Source organism: Protopterus annectens, chromosome 5.part1 (genome assembly GCF_019279795.1).
Source record: "Protopterus annectens isolate FY-2018-M chromosome 5.part1, PAN1.0, whole genome shotgun sequence".
Taxonomy (NCBI): domain Eukaryota; kingdom Metazoa; phylum Chordata; order Ceratodontiformes; family Protopteridae; genus Protopterus; species Protopterus annectens.
The window spans coordinates 3,666,804-3,686,641 of NC_056736.1; the positions used below are offsets into that span (position 1 = coordinate 3,666,804).

The following is a 19,838-nucleotide window of genomic DNA, read 5'->3' on the forward strand; positions in this document are numbered from 1 at the left end:
CAGCAATTGCATAAAATCAATTCTAATAAAATTAGGAAACTTCAGAGGGACTTGAAGGCTTATAGGGAGGGGGTGGCTTATCCCAAACCACCCAGATCCCAAGGCAATTTCTTATCTCCAGCTCCCTTTTCCTTTGGTCCTATGCCAGCTATAGATACTTCTAGGACCAATAGGTCATCATTTGGGAATGAGGTGGATGCTCCTGGTGGTTCAGTACAACAGAATCAGACTCGGCACAGTGACCGGTTGTCTTCTCTGAACCAACCATCTGATTTAGTACCAGAAGCCGAAGATCACAATTTTCAGGACAATGCCTCAACCCATCAACCCTCTCCGGGGAGGAGGCAGAGATATAGAACCAGGAGGAGGAATTAGGTTCGCCTGTCTTTTCTACAGTATTCCCAGTAATGAGCCCATGTCAGATTGTTACCAACATTGGAAAGGACTTTAAGATTTACAACTATTCAGGGTTTGTTTTTACCCCACCAATGGTGGATCTCCTGGCTAAGGGTTTGACATTTGTACCCTGTAGGAGGGCAGAAGTGGCCAATACCTTGATTGACCTCAAGCTTTTTATTAGAAAGCTTAATTTCCAGCTTATTTTTTGTGATCAGGTCATGATGCCGAAGGATTTTCACATTCCAAGTACATTTAATCCCCCTTTACATCATTCTCTTTGTCTTTTTGAATGACTGTGTGACTTAGACATTCGTCATTTATTGAAATGTAAACAAATTGTCCCTTATAATATCAACAAAGATGAGAAGGGTCTTTTAGAATTGTTAACCAATTTTTCTGTGAGGGTTATGCAGCCAGACAAGGAGGATGACTGACAGTGATGGAAGAGGTATATTACATTCAGAGAATGGAAAATATTCTGGCATCTGAAACCTATAGGGAGGTTTCGAAAAATGAGTTGAATCAGAGTGTGACCAGGGTCTGTACTTATTTCAGTGACATGTTCATTAATGGAGTCATTAATGTGGAAGTTTTTAACTATATCTGTAGGCAATCCGAAGATTCATAAGAATGTGCATGACCCCCCCCCCCCATGCCCCAGTTGGTGAGTGCAAGGGGCAGTGTGACTTACGCTGGGGCGAAGGTGGTGGACGTGATTTTGAAAAAGTATGTGTCCAGTGAGTCCCACATTTCTAAAGTCATTTCTTGAGAGGGTTAATCGTACTCCTTGTACAGGGGAGAGTAATTTCTTGACAATCAATGTTATTGATTTGTACTCTTCCATCCCTCATTCCATAGCATTAGAAAGGATTGAAGCTATCATGACCATCAAACAGGCACCTGCTGCAGACATTCTGATGGTGAGGGAGTTATTGGACATCATTCTGACTTGTAATTTTTTCTCCTTCAACAGTCGTTGGTTCCACCAATTAATAGGGGTCTCTATGGGGTCTCCTTGTGGGGCCAGCGTTGCTAATTTGGTGATGACTTACTGGGAGTGAGAGTCTGTTTTCCCTAATCCTATCATTCAGGAGAAAACCCTGCTTTATACTAGATTCTTGGATGATATTTTTTGTCATCCTACAGGGGGAGAGGGAAGTGGCAGAGACACTGTTAGATAGTTTTAATACCTCCACCAGTTTTTTGAAATTTACATTCAATTTTTCTAAGGAGAGGATCTCTTACTTAGCTGTGGAGTTATTTAAGGATATCCCTCTAGGCTGTTTGACTGCCAAAATTCATCGTAAAGTAACTTTTTCTAACAGTTATTTACATTTTGAGAGCAGTCAGCCCTTCCATCAGAAGAGGTCGATAGTAAAGGGGCAGTTGGTGAGGGTGGCGAGGATGGTGTCTAAGTTCAGCGACTTCCTTGAAGAATGTGAGCTTATTTGTGGCCTTTATTTGAACACGGGATACCCAGACCATCTCATATCAGAATTGGTCAAGGATGTTTGCAGTAAGAGGAAGAATGGGTTCTATGTACCAATTTTGGGCAATAATGTAGCACCCCAGAACCCCGAGCCATCCCATATGCAAGCCCATGTGAATTACCTTTACAGTTTTATTACAACTTTCACTGTTGATGCAGGGGCCATTTCCTCCATCATAAAGAAAAATTGGAGTATTTTACGTTTAGACCTTCAAGGTAACTCACAATTTGAGATCACACCCAAGGTGGTGTTTAGAAGGGAGTTGAATCTGAAGAGTATTCTACAGATGAAATCGAACCATGCCCCAGTTAGGGGGATGTACAAATGCAATATGTGTAAATACTGTAGGTTTATTAAAGCAGGGACCTTTTTTAGTATTGGCGAGACCAAATACCCCATCAGGGGTAGATTTAACTGTGCCAGTTCACATGTGGTATATTTGGCTAGGTGCTCTTCATGCCCGGTGTTTTATATAGGAAAAACTGACAGGAAACTTCAGGAACGTTTTTATGAGCACCTTTATGCCATCAAAAAAGAGAGGATGGAGAATGCGCTTGCCAGGCATGTTAAGGAATACCCGGGTCATGAATTCTCTTTTTCAGTCATTGATCAGGTAGTTTCTTCCAATAGGGGGGTCCAGATACGTTACTTTTAGAACAAAAGGAATTAATATAGCAGCTAAAACTAGAGGCTTATCATCATCCAGGCTTAAATGGAATGTTATCCATTTCTTGTATTTTAAAATTAAGAAGTTTGGTTAGGTAATTTTATTGTATTTATTTTTTGCAGATTGCATCGATTTTTATCTATTTCAGCATGGCTTACAAAAGTATGGATATTCCTTTTACTCCTTGTTCAGTAAGGTTGAGTCCTCAGGGAAGGGTTTGAGCAGGTGTTGTGAATGTATTGGCTTAATTGCTAAGTAGTCATGTGATTTATGAGGTTTTTTATTAAGGTGTAAGCTGGAATGTGTTGTTTGTTTTTCTGATGAAGTTGGTGTGGGACACTGACGAAAAGCCTATTATTGTTGAGCTTTAAATAAAATTTTAACTTGCAGTTTATCAGCATCACTCTGTCTGGAATTGGTGCATCTGCTGAGGTTTATCGTCTTGCCAGCTTCCTTTTTCAAGTTTGGCTTATTTTGTGGCATTTCAGTTTTTTTGTATCAATTAACAGTTTGCCCTACAACAGATCCCATATGTTCCTTTGTACTGCTTTTCTGGATTTCAGCATAGAGTAAGAAAGGACAAAGTCAATTTTCTTTCTGATAGGTTATTAAGACAATGCTAAGACAGAGCCAAAATGTCCACTTTGCCATATTACCCATATGATTATTGTACTTTGAAATCTAACTAAATCTGTATAGTTGTTGACACTAAAGTTGTACTTTCTATGGACTATTATTATTACGTTAGTTTAATAAGAAGGGACTCTGCAATGAAAAGAAATATAAATACTTGCTGTTTGTCTGACTGAAAGTAATGGTCGTGTTTTTTTTTTTTTTTTTACTACTGCTACAAATATGAAGGATTAGAGAACTGTACTTACTTTCCAAACCAGGGATTTCAATAAAATCTGATTTTTCTGAAATAACACAATATTCTGTGTTATTATATTGGTATAAGTATGCTTTAATTGCAGACGTTAAGGAAAACATCATTTAATAATATGTTATCTATCAGCTGTCCAGATTTTTGCTAGCTTGTACAAATCCTGGCATTCTGTCGCAAGGGGTGAAGCCAGGACTTTTTGGAACTAAGAGCCAGTTTTCAGATGACTATGTAGCCCTGCACCCCACCAAGTGTAGGCCTCCCTTTCCCACACGCTGTTTTTTTTTTAGACTAGATAACTCAGTACTACACACAAAAAAAAAAAGGAAGAAAAGAAGAAATGCCGAAATGACAGGCTTGTGCCAGCTCAATTAGACTGCCTAGATTTTCACAGAATGAATGTTCAGATTTTTTTGCCTCATAATTCTGATCTGTTTCTCGTAAAATTTGTGGTTTTATGTAAATTCACTGAGGAATGAAGTCACTAAATAATGATATACATTTGAGTTTCCAATGTCATATCCTTCAAAAATACATGCCAACACAAATCCTGTCTTTCTAGCAACCTTCTAAGTTTATAAGAACAATATGTAAATTTGTGACTTTGCCCCCTCCCCCCATTTTAAGGCTTTATCCACATTTCTCCCACAAAGAGTTTGAGAATTACAAGGCAGTGATGCTGGAAGCTGCTGAAGGCTTTGAAGTGGAAGGTAAAGGGGTTACTAATGTGTAAATATAATTGACTCCTATACCCCATGATACTTTGAAAAATTCAAAATCCACTGCACAAAGCACATAATATTCAACTTTCATAGACTGTGCAAATTATATACCACATCCATTTTACACTGTCCAGGTGTTCTGATTGTCAAGTGGAAAAGGAACTAGAACATAAAAGCATAACAAGCCATTTATGCTGTAAGCGCGCCAGATGCAGCACTCTCTCAACTGTACCGCTTCTTTCTTGTCTTGAAAATAATTGGTACTTCAATGAAAATTAACAAATTACCTCAATGCAGATCACTCCCTTGCACTAGAAGAACAGTTTGCAGTATTTTCTGGTTTTAAACTGTCTTGAACAGTCTGACGCAAGGTAAATAACTTACTCATTATTGAGCTGTCACCAACGTGCCTAAATTACAATGGAGATGCAGTTGGAGGATCGTTTTAAAGATAAGTTACCTGACTGCAACCTACAATCACATCTCCAATGTACAGTATTAGGCGCCTTGTTGGCAGGATTCTCTGTAAGACATGCATTTCAAAAAAAAAAAGTCTAAAAAGAGGCCGGCACACACCCCTGCCTAAATCCGCCACTGCTATCAATGTAAGGACAAGCATATAGAAGTGTTATCCGCTAAGGGCTTGCAAGTATCAATGATTAGTTTGACTGCAGAAACAATTGTGGTTTCACACTCAGTCATCCTTACTGAGGGTGCATCAGAGAGAAAGGACTTAAAAGAAAGTTTGTGAGTACATTGACTAATATAGGAGATCAACTTTCATAACATTTCTATGAGTTGTTTATAACCACACTCTGTGCCTATGAGTAAAAATTAGCAATTTTAAAGAAATACAATGCTCACTGAAACGTATATCAACAGCAAAGCAAATCACATAGCAGTCTTATTAGAGAACTGAAAAATAGTAAAAAAGGCCGAACTCCAGTGCCGAAAAAGTAATAAAATTTATTATAAACAGTACCACATAAGCACTTTCATCTCTCAAGGAGACTTCATCAGATAAAAGTCATCATATACAATCTGTTCATTACAGGTATCTATTGGACCCGTAATGAAAGAGAAAGCTGACATCTTAAGGTGAATTTGTGCTGGCACCTTTAAATATTAATGTGTTTTTAACAAGCAGGAAATGAAGTAAAACATCCACCATTTTTTTTTTTTTTTTTTATAAAAGGGTGATTGTATATGATGACTTTATCTGATGAAGTCTCCTTGAGAGATGAAAGCGCATATGTGGTACTGTTTATAATAAATTCTATTACTTTTTCAGTACTGGAGTTGGGTCTTTTCTACTATTTTTTCAGTTTTCTGTTTGGGCCTTTTCTGGTTTACTAGTCTTATCAGAGAAGCATATGTAAGAAAATAATGCACATAAAATAAAGAGAAGAAAAGAGATGCAGTGTTGCAAATTTTTATTTTATATTTCATGTGGAAGGATTACCTTAACTGTTGCCAGTATCACAGACATCCACAAATCTAATTGCAAATTACACATGACAACTTTTAGAGCTAGGATTTATTGCACCTGTAATTTCAAATACTAATTCACATCTTGAGTATATGTCACCTACATTTTTTCTGCACAGTATAGGCATGTGTATGTGCATTTGGCAAATACTGATAATAATCGCAAGTGTGTGTGTGTGTGTGTGTGTGTGTGTGTGTGTGTGTGTGTGTGTGTTTGTGTGTGTGTGTGTGTGTGTGTGTGTTTGATAAATATTGATAATAATCTCAAGTGTGTGCTGTGAATGTCTTAGTGCCTTGGGGTTCTAATCCAGAAAGTGTGATGTTTGTGTGAACATAATGCTGTTTAAGGAGCATATGTCATGTTGCAAGACAACAAAGTTGAGAAAATACAAGATGTGTACATTTTAACTAGTTGTTTCATAATAATTCCTCTGTATAAGTATTTTTTTTTCTTTTCTCTTCATCATTTGCACACATTTGGCATTGAGCACTCTTGAATGGCAGCATTTAGTATTAGTGAACAGCAGTTCACATTCTAAGGAAAAAATGGAAAATTTAATTTGGGCTGTCTTCTGTAGAATAAATACGCTTAGTTCTGCTGCACAGGCATCAGCAGTCTGAATAGTACTCAGTGAATAAATTGTGCCTGTTAGCTAACTATCTCTGTGGCATGAGGTGTAAGTGAAATGAACTTAAAGAAAGTTAGCACATAATGAAGGGTTCAAGTCCAGTTTAGAAATAATTTTTGTGACTGGATCTAGAATACATATTGACACCCAATATTGTTTATGAAATGAACAGGTTAAAGAGTGTGATACATGATAAAAATTGTACCTGTATTCCTTGTAATTTGATTTTACAAAGGGTGTTGCTGTTGTAAACTGTTGTTGCAAGCTCACCTTTTCTCATTAGTAATAAAAATTATCATATGGATGTTGTGGCATATGACATTTTGTAGAGTCTGCTAACATAAAGGCAGTTGCATGAGTTATATGGACATATGTGTCATATATGCTGTCGAACTTACCCATGTCTCACAATTATTCGTGATGACAAGTATATAATATATTGTAAACTTTGATGTCGAGAGTAAATGTACAATGGCAACATTTGCTTCCTGTCATTTTGTGTGTGTCCTCTTTCACAGCAATTGCCATGACATGAAATCCTGTTTATGAGTAATCTAAATGTTACTAGTGATGCTAAAAGCAGATGAGAAAAGGTTGACTGTGTCATGCTAATGCTATTAGTTCCTTGCTCCATGTTGTTGTCTTTCAGCTTTTCCCAGTTAGGGGTCGCCACAGCGGAACTGTGGTCTGCTAATGATTGGTAGTAGATTTTCACAGTGTTGAGTTGCCAGCTCGATGCCCAACCTTCAAGGAAGGCACGCCCATTCATGCATGTCTTTTGGAATGCCACTCAACCCACAGGGAGGACATGCAGACTTCCCACAGAAGGCACTCCCCGCACACTAGCTGAGAATCGAACGGGAGAACCTCTTGCTGTGAGGCAGCAATGCTATCCACTGCACCACCGCGGATTACAGTTCCTTGCTACATATAGCCATTAAATGTATTACTTTGCAATACAAGGAGATGTTTTGTTTAATTTTTTTACGCCTTTTATATTTGTGCTCCACTTGGCATTCCACATATGGGGTTAACTTCATAAAGATAAAAGTGAAAACTTTAATTTGGGTTGCCCTTTGTAGTGTAAATGAGCCTCTCACCAGTGCATGGCTGTCAGCACTCTGGATAGTACACAATGAAAAAAGTGCACCACATATCTAACTTTCTTTTTGGCCCAAGCTGAAAGTGCAGTGATTTTAGAGAAAGAAGGCAAGTGATGCAGGGTTCAAGTTCAGTTTAGAGATACGTTTATAGAGCAGGTCAAAATGCCATTTGTCACAACATTTTGATAAGAAATATAACAATAAATGGAAATGAGTATTATAACTATGTCTATTGCAACAAATGTATCATTAATGCTTGCTAAAGAAGTCCAATAAAATGTGTGTAATTTACCATGACAATGATGACATTTAATGTAGAATGCACATGCATAGGTATAATGTACACAATAAATATATTCTTTTTTATAAATCTTATGTGTTATCAGATATCACAATTATGTGTTTAAGATAGTATACCTAATGTAGCATAGCACACCATATAATACTCAGGTCATGCAACTGCATGACAGCGACATGCATTTATAAACACAAAGACTGCCTTCTACATAGAAATGCAGTCCCATGATTAGCTAAAGTGACAGACATAGTCATCTTTTTTAAATATATCTCCAGTAGTTGCTACATTACAATAGAAGTAATCACCATGATAAACAGTAGGTTTTCCTGTGGTACTGATATATAAGCAGAGTTTAACATGTTATCCTTTGTTTTACTCATGGGTTTGATTCCTAGGTGGAACTAGTCAGTCTTATCTGTGTGGACATCCCAATAGGCCAATATGTCACAATTCATAAAATTTTTCTTCCAATCAACCAAGATCATAGCAAACACTATGAAGCATTTCATTGCTTAACATCGGAATATCTGTCAATAGTTTCAGCACCATACACGGCCAAATCTCATTGGCATTTTCACATCTTCTGTGCTTTTTGTTATAATCAGTGCCAATGTGCTTGCCAAACCATTTCTATGCTTTCAGTTGTGCAAATGCAGTTGGCAAGGCTGTGCTTCTTTGCATTCAGGCTGTTACAGAAGTTTGAGGTGAATTTGTCAGCCAGTAAATTTGCCATGTCACTCTACTAAGTGAAGGTCGCACCATTAGCCATCAGTTTGATACACTTGTGTGTGCTGTGCATAGAGGTTTCAGGCATAACTGTAGAAGGCCTTGTGGTTGTCTTTAGCCTATTAGACTATCTTGACCTTATAATTGGCCTTGTTGGATGTAATTAGTTTTCTTTGTTTCCTGTTTACTTGAACTAGAGAGCTCTTATCATTATGGGACCTGGTATCCTGATTTTAGCCAAGATTTTTTTATTCTTTTTGTTATATACTCAGTTGAGGTTAAGACTCTACCAGTGTAGCTTGTTTTTATAGTTTATTTTGGGCTTATTTCTAATAGGTACAGCATCCTCTCTACAGCCATTTACATGTTATAATAGATTGTCTGTGAACAATGACATGCCATTGATTTAAGTTTGTTTTTTTCAACCATACCTGCACAGGTGGTTGCATCAACACCACCACAGGCAGCACAGACACCAATCATGTATGGATCACAGCCGGTCAGTATTACCTACACAAAAACTGCCTTACCTGCTCCAAATGTGTCAGGTAGCTTTGCCTTGGCTGCTGGTGTATTGGTACCCTCCAGGAGTAGTAATAGTGGAGGTGGTGATTTTGTCACTCATCAAGAGTTGGCAGGGCTGGGGGAAGGCATAATTGAGAGGGGCATAGGAGCTTGAATTGGCAAAGTTGAAAAGGCCCGTGTCATATTGCCAAAATGATGCCACATCTGGCACTGACCCAGGGAACTGGCACAGGGAGCAGTGATGACACTTCTGAGGGTGAAGACTAGATTCACACTGTTCTCAGGCTGCATGTGGATCCACCTACAAGGTCCCCTACCTATCCTCAATCATGATGTCACCCAAACCTTTGTGTCCATCACCATCCTTGTCTGTCTTGTATGTTCTGTATGTCTGAGCCTGCTCCCTAACCTAACATAAGCCCTACCAACCTGACCCTCTCATTCCTAATCACGTTATCCAACATTCCCCCCTCTCTCAAAAAAGGGCACAAAAAACAAATAAATAAATAAAAAGAATGAATAAATAAAAACTACTCTGCTTACATAGCTCTCTACTTCACCTACGTGCCATCTTGATGCAATTGATTTGGTTCAATTGGCAATAGAACAGTATTCTGTTGTTGTTACCGTGGTGACACTCTGAAGTCATGAAATTGGGTGTACAATGCTACTTTTATGTTATGAAGAAGTTGGTAACTATGGTGCTTTCCTACCACTCTCCTGCACGTTCCTGTATTATTTCCCCTGTGTCCTAACCTATGCTTGCACCAACCATTTTCACTACTATCCTATAAACCCCTTTTTTACATGTTTAATCTGGTCAAAAAATAAAATCACACTCAAAACACATGGTCAGAAATGTTCCATCAAAATGCCTTCAGTTTTTAACTCAGTATTTGCATGGACGTTGGCCATCATGCGCCACTGCTGAGAGATGGTGAAGGATGTTCAACCTCATATGGCAAAAGTTGAAGATTTTCATTTCATCTGCACTAGCAATATTCACTTCATGCAAATGTGCTAAAATAAATACATTGTGCTATGGGAATACATACCCCAAAGATGTTAACAAATGCCCCCAAAAATATAACATTCTTTGTCCATTTTTATCTCTTTCTCCATGTCTCTCTCTATTTCCACATAGGTATCATCACTTTTAATGTGTCATATTTATTAGGCTACTGGATATAATGTACATGGTATGGGATTTTACAGCTATCGTGACTGTAATGAAGACTGACACATACATTCTCCTTTGCTTCAATCTGTTGTCAGATTTGAACTTTGTGAAGTAGGAGCTCCTTTGTGGTTTGGTTTTAAGAGTCAGAGCTGGGGATTTGTTTTGGAATACTGTCAAGGTTTGAATCCGGATGTGTGCCAAAATTAGGGTTACCACCTGTTCCTTTTTGTGAGGGACAGTTCCTCTTTGGACAGTCGTGTCCTATTGGAAAAAAAAAAAACTAAAAAAATAGCAAATGTCCTGACATTTAGGACAAAAATATTTCCTAAGTTTTCTTGGATCTGAAACACCTAAATGTTATCTGAACAAGCATAAGCAACTCAAATGCTACAGGAATAAGCTTTTATTTTGGCAAAAAGTGAAGTTCTGTCATTTGCACTGGCCATGGGTATGATTTGTCCTGCAAAATCTCATGTTTCTATAAAGAAATGCCCCACTTTGTGGATTTGAAAAGGTGGCAACCCAAGCCAAAATGTTCTTGAATGTTTTGTATGACTCTGTGTGTAAGTGTTGGGTACACATGTTATTAGCACACTATTACACTGCATCTGTATTAATGTGTTTGTTCCCTGTCAGGAACACTGTCTTGTATTGATCTTGCCAGAATAATTATGATAAAAAGCAAAGTGTAACACAACACAAATATGTGCAGAAATGAAGCATAAACTAATCTCTTACTATTTTGTATATGTATTCGTATCATCAAATGTCTGTCACTTCCCATCTCTTCTGTGTCATCAAATAAACCTCCTTGATTCAAAACCATTTCTATAAGCCATGTTTCCACCAGAGATAATGTGATTGTTCCCACATGTGTTTCATAATTAACCTGTATCATACATATAAGGATCGAAGGACTTGAACTGTCATGACAAATGTGTAAATCATGATGCATTAAATATGACCATAACACATATATGCTCTGTATTCCATCAGATACATGGTTGTAAATGTAAAAAACTTACTTATGTGAAGGTTGGCATGGATCAACATAGACTACTGCTAATTCTAATTCTAATGTAAACACCTTAAGATATGATTACACATGTGCTAATATTTTACCATCAGCAGCCAGTGGCATTGTTTAGGTAGAGAGAGTTAAAAAAGTGTACAGCAAAGAATTATGTGTGCAGATTGTACAAGTTCTGTATACGTTAATGTGGAATTTTATAGTCAATGTATCTGGATTTCAGAGTAATGTTGACATATAATTCAGTCTGTTAATGTGTGTCTGCACTACAAATGGATACACTTGTAACTTTGTTACAATGGTGTGTAACCATTTTACACATAATGCTTCACTGTTATTCATAAGTGAGCTGTCATATGTAGCAAGTATCTGTACATACCATTAATGCACATTGTGCAAGCATGAAACAAGACAACTGACACTGGCACAATAAATGTTTACTATTTGCTTAAAAACATTCCTGTATGAACTTTGAGGAATGCTTGCTTGAGAATCCACTGTTTTACAATTCTGATTGTCATTGACACCCCATACTGTGAAAAAGGTACATGTGGCTGACAGTTTCACAATGTTCATGAACCGTGGTTTATAAATGTTAGCAGACAGGTATGAAATTGCATGGGTCAAATATAGAGTTGTTATGATGGTCTGCCCAGACACATACATGTATCCCAAAACATGTGATATACAGTACATGATGTTCCAAGCAGTGAAGTTTTAATACTTACAAATGTGCATTTTCATATTGTTAAAATCAGACTCTCTGGTAGCACTTGCAATAGATTTTGTAACTAGCTAGGTAGGAGGTTCAAATCTAACAGTGGTGAAGTTGTGTGTGCCTAGTTCTAGGGACAGGAAAGTAAAGCATTGACAATAGATGTACTGTGTACACTTCCACTCAGGACAAGAATCTAAATGTGAAAACAGCTCCCTCTGCATTGTATCGCAGTTTTACCACAAGCATTTTCTCTGCAACATATTAATGATGTCATTCTGTCAAAAGTGCCATCTGTCCCCTTCAAAGTCAAACTTCTCCTGTGTCCTGGCTATTACAGTCTTCTCTAGAATGTGCAACTAGATTGGTGAAACATTCATTTCTCACAGTGGTGAAATGCATGTGTGTGTGTGTGTGTGTGTGTGTATGGTGTTTGCAGCTAATACTATGTTCTCTAGACTGTTTAACTAGATAGGTAGACTCGCAGTGGTGAACATGTGTGTGTGGCTACAATACCAGGTACACATAACTTCCTGAACAGATATGCTATATCAACTTTCACTCAGTGGGGGAATTTAACCTGGGAGAGGATTCCACCATCATATTATCCCACTTTCACCACAAATATCTTCTCTGCAGCACACAGATGAGACCATCCTGTCAAAAATGCTCTCTCTCCCTTACATGTTAGACTTCTCCTTTGGTATTTGTGGTTAATTCTGTGTTCTGTAGACTGTGTAACTAGATAAGTAGGGAGTTTGAATGTATAAACTCACTCCATAACAAGACTCCTTATGCAGAGTTCCACTTAGGAGAAGTATTTTCACTGCAGAGGGCTAGTCTATAAATTTCCATTACACCCAGGCAATACCCAGTTTTGGAAACACATTGTCACATCATGAAAAAATGAACTATATCACAGCTGTAATATGACCTATCCTGTTGTGCTGGCTGTTAATATTGTGGTCTCTAAACTGCATAGCAAAATATGTAAGAGGTCTGAACCAGCAATGATTGAGTATTGTGAGTGTGTGCTTGTCTGTTGTGAGGTGTTTAGGCTTCTAACATATATAGATTATGTGCAGCTGTGAATTGTTATTGTGCTCTTCAGTCACCTTCCTATATGCATCACTGTATTAAATAATGGTGATGCCATCCATTCAAATGTGCAGTGTCACAACTATAAACCAACATTTCATGTGGTTTGTATGATTCAGGCAGTGTTCTGTACCTTGTGATCTTAGGTAGTCAGTTCAAATCCAGCCATTACTCCTCAGATTCACTTGTGTAAATATGACTGTGAATCTGCATGTAGGTAACAATGTCATCACCCAGCTATCTACTGTGTACATGTATAGCTAGGTTTAGATCACAAATTATCTCTGCTCAATTTTCACACACAAAAAAGAAATGCTTCATTGAATAATGGTGATTGCATTTTATGACATTTGGCTTTAACAAGAGAGCTGCAAAGGTATTTCCTGTGGGGTAAGGGCATGAGACAATGTTCTAAATGCTGTTGCTTTAATAAGTGGTCAACTGCATGATTATCCACACTTTGTGCATGATTGCCATTTTCCTCTCACAGTGACAACTGCATTATGCATCAAGTGTGTTTGGTTATACTTAGCAGCAGCCGCAGCTTCAAATACACAAATATATCACATTTTAACAACACTTGTACTGTGGTGCATTCATTCTTCACTATATCACGTAGCTCTCTTGTTACATTATCAGGTGTTCAAAACCCACATTGACTGACTGTAAGCATTGTCTTTCCTTATACTGTTATGCATGACTTACATCCACAACTGTTTTAATTTGTACAACTATAGCGGGAGAAGCCTTCCCCATTCTTTTTATCTCATACAAATTGTTTGCAACACAAGCATATAATTTAATGATTTCATATAAGTGGATTCTCACAGTTGCATTAAAATGTTTTCTGTGGTGCGTGTGATTCATGCACATGTGGTTAATTGGTGGACTTGCACAGCCTGCTCTTCAAATCCAGCAGAGAGCAATACTATATGAATGTATTGGTGTTGCACAAACAGCAATGCAGAGATATTTTTCACAAGTTTTACTTTGGAGAAAGAAAGATAAATAAATTTTGAAATGTCCTGACAGGAAAATAGCTGAACTGTGAATGTTGCGGTGTCAGTGCTCCTCAGGCAGATGCATTCAATAATAACTTCTATAGCATCTCTACAGTTCTGACACAATATTGTTGTAGAAAACAATAGGACAGCTTCCATGGCCAAGAAACACTGAAATTGCACTGTTCACAGTTGTGTGAAAATTAACATATTTACTTCCCTGTCATCATTCTAACAAAATCATATTACATAAATTACCGTCAAATGTCCTTTATTATACTGCGGTGGTGGTGCTGCGGTAGCGTTGTCGCCTCACAGTTAGACGTTGCCTGTTCGATTCTCAGTTAGAGCGTCTTCTGTGTGGCGACATGCGTGAATGGGCGTTCCTTCGTTGAAGGTTGTGTGTTTGGCCCGGCAAGCCAGCATGTAAAAATCTACTGTCAATCATTAGCGGACCGGAGTTCCGCTGTGGAGACTCCTAACTGGGAAAAGCCGAAAGACACAAACAAACAGTCGTCAAATGTCCTTTATTACCTCTCATTTTAATTTCATTTATTTGTGACAAACTCCCTTTCTATGTCATGTGACATACAGTCAATACACAACTCTGTAAAGGGAGTAGTATGATGATAGATGGGGTTTGAGTCTAGGAACATGTTAAATAACTGTGTCAGACAGGAGTTGCTGAGGCAAACATTTGTAAGGCATCACCCTCCAAAGTAGAGAATCCATGCTCATTTCAATAGGGAAGTGCTATAAGCCTTTCAAATGTGTTTGTTATGACACACACATTATACCTATTTCTGTGGTGTCAGAGGTTGATACTCATCTCTCTGATATCTGTCTTGGCAAGTGTTCAAGTCTGGCAATATGCAAATGTTGAATGCTTCATTGATTGTTCACAGGCGTTACTTAATTTACAAATAAGGATACACTCTTTTGCATGTCTTCCTCTAAACATTTATGCATTACTGTAATTGTTTTTTTTTTTTCACACTGTACAGCTTTATAGCACATGAGGACTTACATAACATTTCTGACTGTATGGCATGATAAAAGATCATCATAAAGTGCGACTGGGCCTGTGGTAGGGCACTTTCTTGTTTGTGTTGTTTACATGCTGTTATGGCAGTGTTCACTAAAAATTCTTGCGAGCATGCCCAGTATAATCATGTAGTAGATGCATTCAATTTACGGACTGAGACCTTGAGCTACTGAAATGTCGTCAGATCTGTATTGTCATTTGTCACTTTTTCATTTTAAGTGTTATTATATGATTGTTTAGATTGTACATGAATATAAAACACCTTGTCTAGTACATGTTTTGATGTAATATATACCCCGTCTATGGTTGCCAAATGATAACAATTGGCAAAATGTGTACCTTTCTGATGTGTATGACAAAATAGCTCTAGGGATCATTTCTTCTTATTTAAAGAAGATGAATGGAGATTACAGCACTGCTGTAACTTATCACATCAATTATCTGTATATACATGTCGTAGTAAATAATTGCAGTGTATATGAATAGCCCCTAATGTCCTTGCTAACTGTTATCTGAACTCATAGTATTATCAACAGTGCTATAACATTTGCTCCCTTTTATTACAATGTTGCACTGTGTCCATCTCACATCTATTATTAGCATGTCCATTTTTAGCTATGTGTGTCGGTCAAGAACTGTGAAAAGGATTAATTTTTATTACACCACAATGGAAGTCTTTATGTTTAAAATGTTTCTTTGTGACATAATCATATCTGACTACATTAACTGAGTACATTTTCTCCATTAACTCTCCCTTCATACTTATGTCTGCCCTATTAGCATTGTATTTTGTTTACATTCTCCCCTTTAATGTCTCCTGCATCTTGGTTCTCGTAATCAACTTGCCCTCACTTCATATAAGCTGTCCGCACTTTCTCACGTAATAGGTTTGCTTACAGGCAAGCTGTTTTGTTTACACTGTGTGCTCATGCTTCTCTGCACTGTATCACGGCCATCAGCACTGAGGCTAACCACAAGGTGTAAGCGAGATGAGCAGCACACATATTCAATGAGCGCTGCTGCACATCATGCGAATGTGCTGAAATCATGCATGCTACAGGAAAATCCTGCAAGGGTGGTAATGAATCCCAGATGATGCTTTTATGTTTTTTTTAATGTTTGCATGCACCAAGGTTGCTTGTTGGTGCATGTATAGTAAGGAGTCATTGTTTAATGTGATTTACCATTTAGATGTCAACATTCATTTTTGTTAGCCAAATGAAAGTAACATGTATGTGCACACACATGCACACACACACACACACACACACACACATCTTTCTCTATCTGTGTCTATCTATATATATATATATATATATATATATATATATATATATATATATAGCTACATGTGGAATTATTGAAAGAGTTTTTGTTAATTTTGTGATTTGGTGTATTTTTTAGGAGAGTGGCAGTATGTTGATCATGGGAGATGTTAGCCATTGGACACTGACATATAGTAGGTAATGTGATGTTTCTTTGTTTATGTGTTTGTTTGTATGTAGGTAAGTTCAGTTTGCATTTCTAATCCTGAAACATTTGGATATAATTTAAGTTTCAGCATCAGGGTTTGGAGTATGTGTTCAGTTTGTTTGTCGTTACATTAGAGTAAAGGCTACGTAAAGGGATAGGTTTAGTACTGTGAGCGGTGTGTGTGTGTGTGTGTGTGTGTGTGTGTGTGTGTGTGTGTGTGTGTGTGTGTGTGTGTGTGTGTGTGTGTGTGTGTGTGTGTGTGTGTGTGTGTGTGTGTGTTTAGAATTTCAGTGTGTGTGAAGTGTGGTTTAGGATTAGAGGAAGGGATAGATTAGTGGCTAGATTTAATGTTGTGCATGTGTGGAATTGTTTGTTAATTGTGACTGAGTGTCATTTGTAGTGGTACTGTTAGCGAAAATATTTTTTCATAAGATAATGTGTAAGGTTGGGGTTTGGGTCAATGGCAGAGTTAGTATTTGCACACATGAGTAATGTGAGACAGAGGGATGGTTGTGTAGTAGATATCTAACTGGTTGTCTGAGAACCCATGTGGTCAGACTCACAGGTGTCATTTCAGAAAGTGAAAAAAAAAAGACTGCCAACAGTGTATCATAATGCTCTTTATCAGGCCATGTCCTATTTATCATCTATTTCTCTGACCTTCAGGCACCCACTCCTAACCTATGCTATCTATGCTTACAGATTGGGTGCCGATATTTAGTCGTCCATTAGCTCACAACTGGTTCAACATGGGGTAGAGCATGTTAACAACTGGTGCAAAGGCAATGGTCTGCAGTCTTGTTGATAATTCTTTTTCATTTAGACATCATGTCTCCTCAGTAGTTCAGAAAATCTTCTATCTGGCTCATCTAATTTCCAAAGCATTCAGTAAGTCTCAGTCCCTCATTATTTTTATATCATGGGAACCATTACTGAAGATCATGCATCTTTTTGGCATGTATTGTCTAAAACATATCATTCAACTATAGTGACTTTAGGCAGTCATAAATAGAAAGACCAGTGGCCTCAAATTTATGTAGTTATTAGGACAGATTGACAGTCTCTTTCAGGCTTATCTATACAGATCTATGTCTAATCCTTTGAGCCATAAAAATCAAATGCTCTTTGACGTCAAATTCATTCACAGAACAAATGGTACCTCAAATGCTCAGTCAATGGAGCTAAATCTTCATCAACAGATAAATAGGATAGGAGCAGAAAAAAACAGAAGTCCAACACCCAATGTACAACACTTTATTAGAGGAACAACACAGATAAAAAGGGAAAGCTTTCAAGTGTATAACTCTTTTTCAATGCCTATAAAACACTGGAGCGTCTCTCATTTTATATAAAAATCAGCCGATCAAAATTAGAAAAATACAATCACATGGTACAAGATACAATTCCATATAATAGACAATCATACCAATGAGAGTATAAAAATAAATACAAATAAATAGCAGCCAAGACAATACATCTAAAACACTCTATATGTCATAAACATATAAAAACATAAAAAATAAATATGCCCCGGGATTCATGAACCTTGCGCCAGGCGCCCGCATAGCGTCGGCGTTATAAAGCCAAATATGGCCACCGAGCAATTCAGGTATGAATCAATCCCACGTGCACTACCGGCGCGGCTGATCTCGCCCCCGGCGTAGGTATGCTAATCACACTGTGTGCGGTATTGCACCATGCAAATGAAGGCAAATAGCGATCCACGAAGCTGGGCAGGTGTAGCGTAAGGGCACGGCAATGTAAACCAAAAAAAACGGTTTACATTTAGCCAAACATGACCAAGGAGTAATGGAAGGCTGTCAACGTCAGGTATCATACAGGTGCAATATGCCAATGGCGAAAGGCACCGAGAATGTCAAAAGAAAACATGCCCAAACTGTAAATAATGACATAAATGTTATGTACGCAGAAACCACAGCAGAACCCCCGGATATGTGCACAGAAGGTGCAAAACAATTAAATAATATGAGAATGTCCTAAAAGAGCAGTATAATACACATCAGATGCACAGCCACCACACACCCTAGTATGTATGGAAAGCCTCAACCCCAGCGCAAGGGTTGTCAAGGAGTGGCGGCAGTGTTCGCCCAGTAACCATGTATTCGCAGTCAATGCCATGGAAATGAGACAGATAATAGTGAATCGCAAAACCGGGGGCGGTGTAAGAATGGAGCAAACGGCGCAGCGGTAGTACACCGAGGAGTGGCCTACACGGGATACATGTCAATTGCAGAGGGGTGTGCCACTGTAGGAGGAAGCACATTGGAGGCCAGCAAACATGGGCTGTACAATGCACATCACAGCAGCAGGATTGGCGTGTGAGGAAATAGATGCGCTGAGAGTACATAATGCCCGCATAGATGCATGTGCACGAGGATGACTACGTTCCCCAACCCAGTCATGTGACGGCCTCCCCGTCAACAACCACGGATATAGGAAGGTAACGCGGAGAATATGAGGAAATGTGGAAGCAGTGTAATTGGAGCCGTAATGAGCAATCAACACCAATCAATCCAGGAAGGGCAAACGGCGGCAGCTGACAACTCTGCATGCAGACTCCTGCAAAACGGGAAAGGGGAGGCATAGGAATGCAAAGATAGTAGGGGATGTAGTAGAAATGCAAAGAGCAAAGAACCGAAATAGCACAGCCAAGTACAGAGGTAGCATAACGGCGGCGGCAGACAATGTTCCTGCAGGATGCACTGCAGGCAATAGTAGGTGCAACGTGCAGAAACAGTAATGTAAGATGCAAAGCTAAGCCAATGCAGGCAACTGTAATGTAACACTACAGGCAATACCGTTGCAGTTGCAACGGTAAAACACCGAAGATAATCCACAGATACGGCTGCACAGACACACCCAATGACATCACCGGGTATACAGCACAACAGTATAAAGTGTGAATGCACACAACACACAGCGCGATTTCCCAAACGCCGCACCGTAGGGTGTAAACACACGGGGAACTTTTAATATGTATATGTTGGGTGCCGCAGTGGCCGTGATGCATAGGTATGTGTCAGAGACAGACGGAGTTGCGGAGGAGGGTGCCGACAACTACCGTAGGCCTCATGGGAGAAGGAGAGTGTTCAGACCAAGGGTGACCTACCAGGGGCTGCAAGACCTGGAGATAGTAGAGTGCTACAGGGTGGACAGGGACACGTTACAGCAAATAGTGGAGCTGTGCCGGCCACGCCTGAGAACAAGAGACAACAGAGGGGAGCCCATCCCAGTGGACACAAAGGTATGTGTGAGCTTGTGAATACTGGCTACAGGTACCTTTCAAAGGCCAACCGGGATATAATGGGTATAAACTTCCCCAGATCTCAGGAGGAGTTGGCCGCC

General features: G+C 38.7%; 1 protein-coding gene across 1 annotated transcript in view; it reads left to right on the top strand.

The window, feature by feature from the left end:
- Positions 1–1,803: 1,803 nt before the first annotated feature.
- LOC122803659 (rab GTPase-activating protein 1-like) overlaps positions 1,804–19,838 on the top strand; it is an 834,818-nt gene continuing 816,783 nt past the window's right edge. The window contains exons 1-2 of the mRNA XM_044073438.1: positions 1,804–2,104; positions 2,366–2,502. Of these exons, the coding sequence (XP_043929373.1) occupies positions 1,804–2,104; positions 2,366–2,502 (438 nt within the window). The remainder of the gene's footprint in view (positions 2,105–2,365; positions 2,503–19,838) is intronic.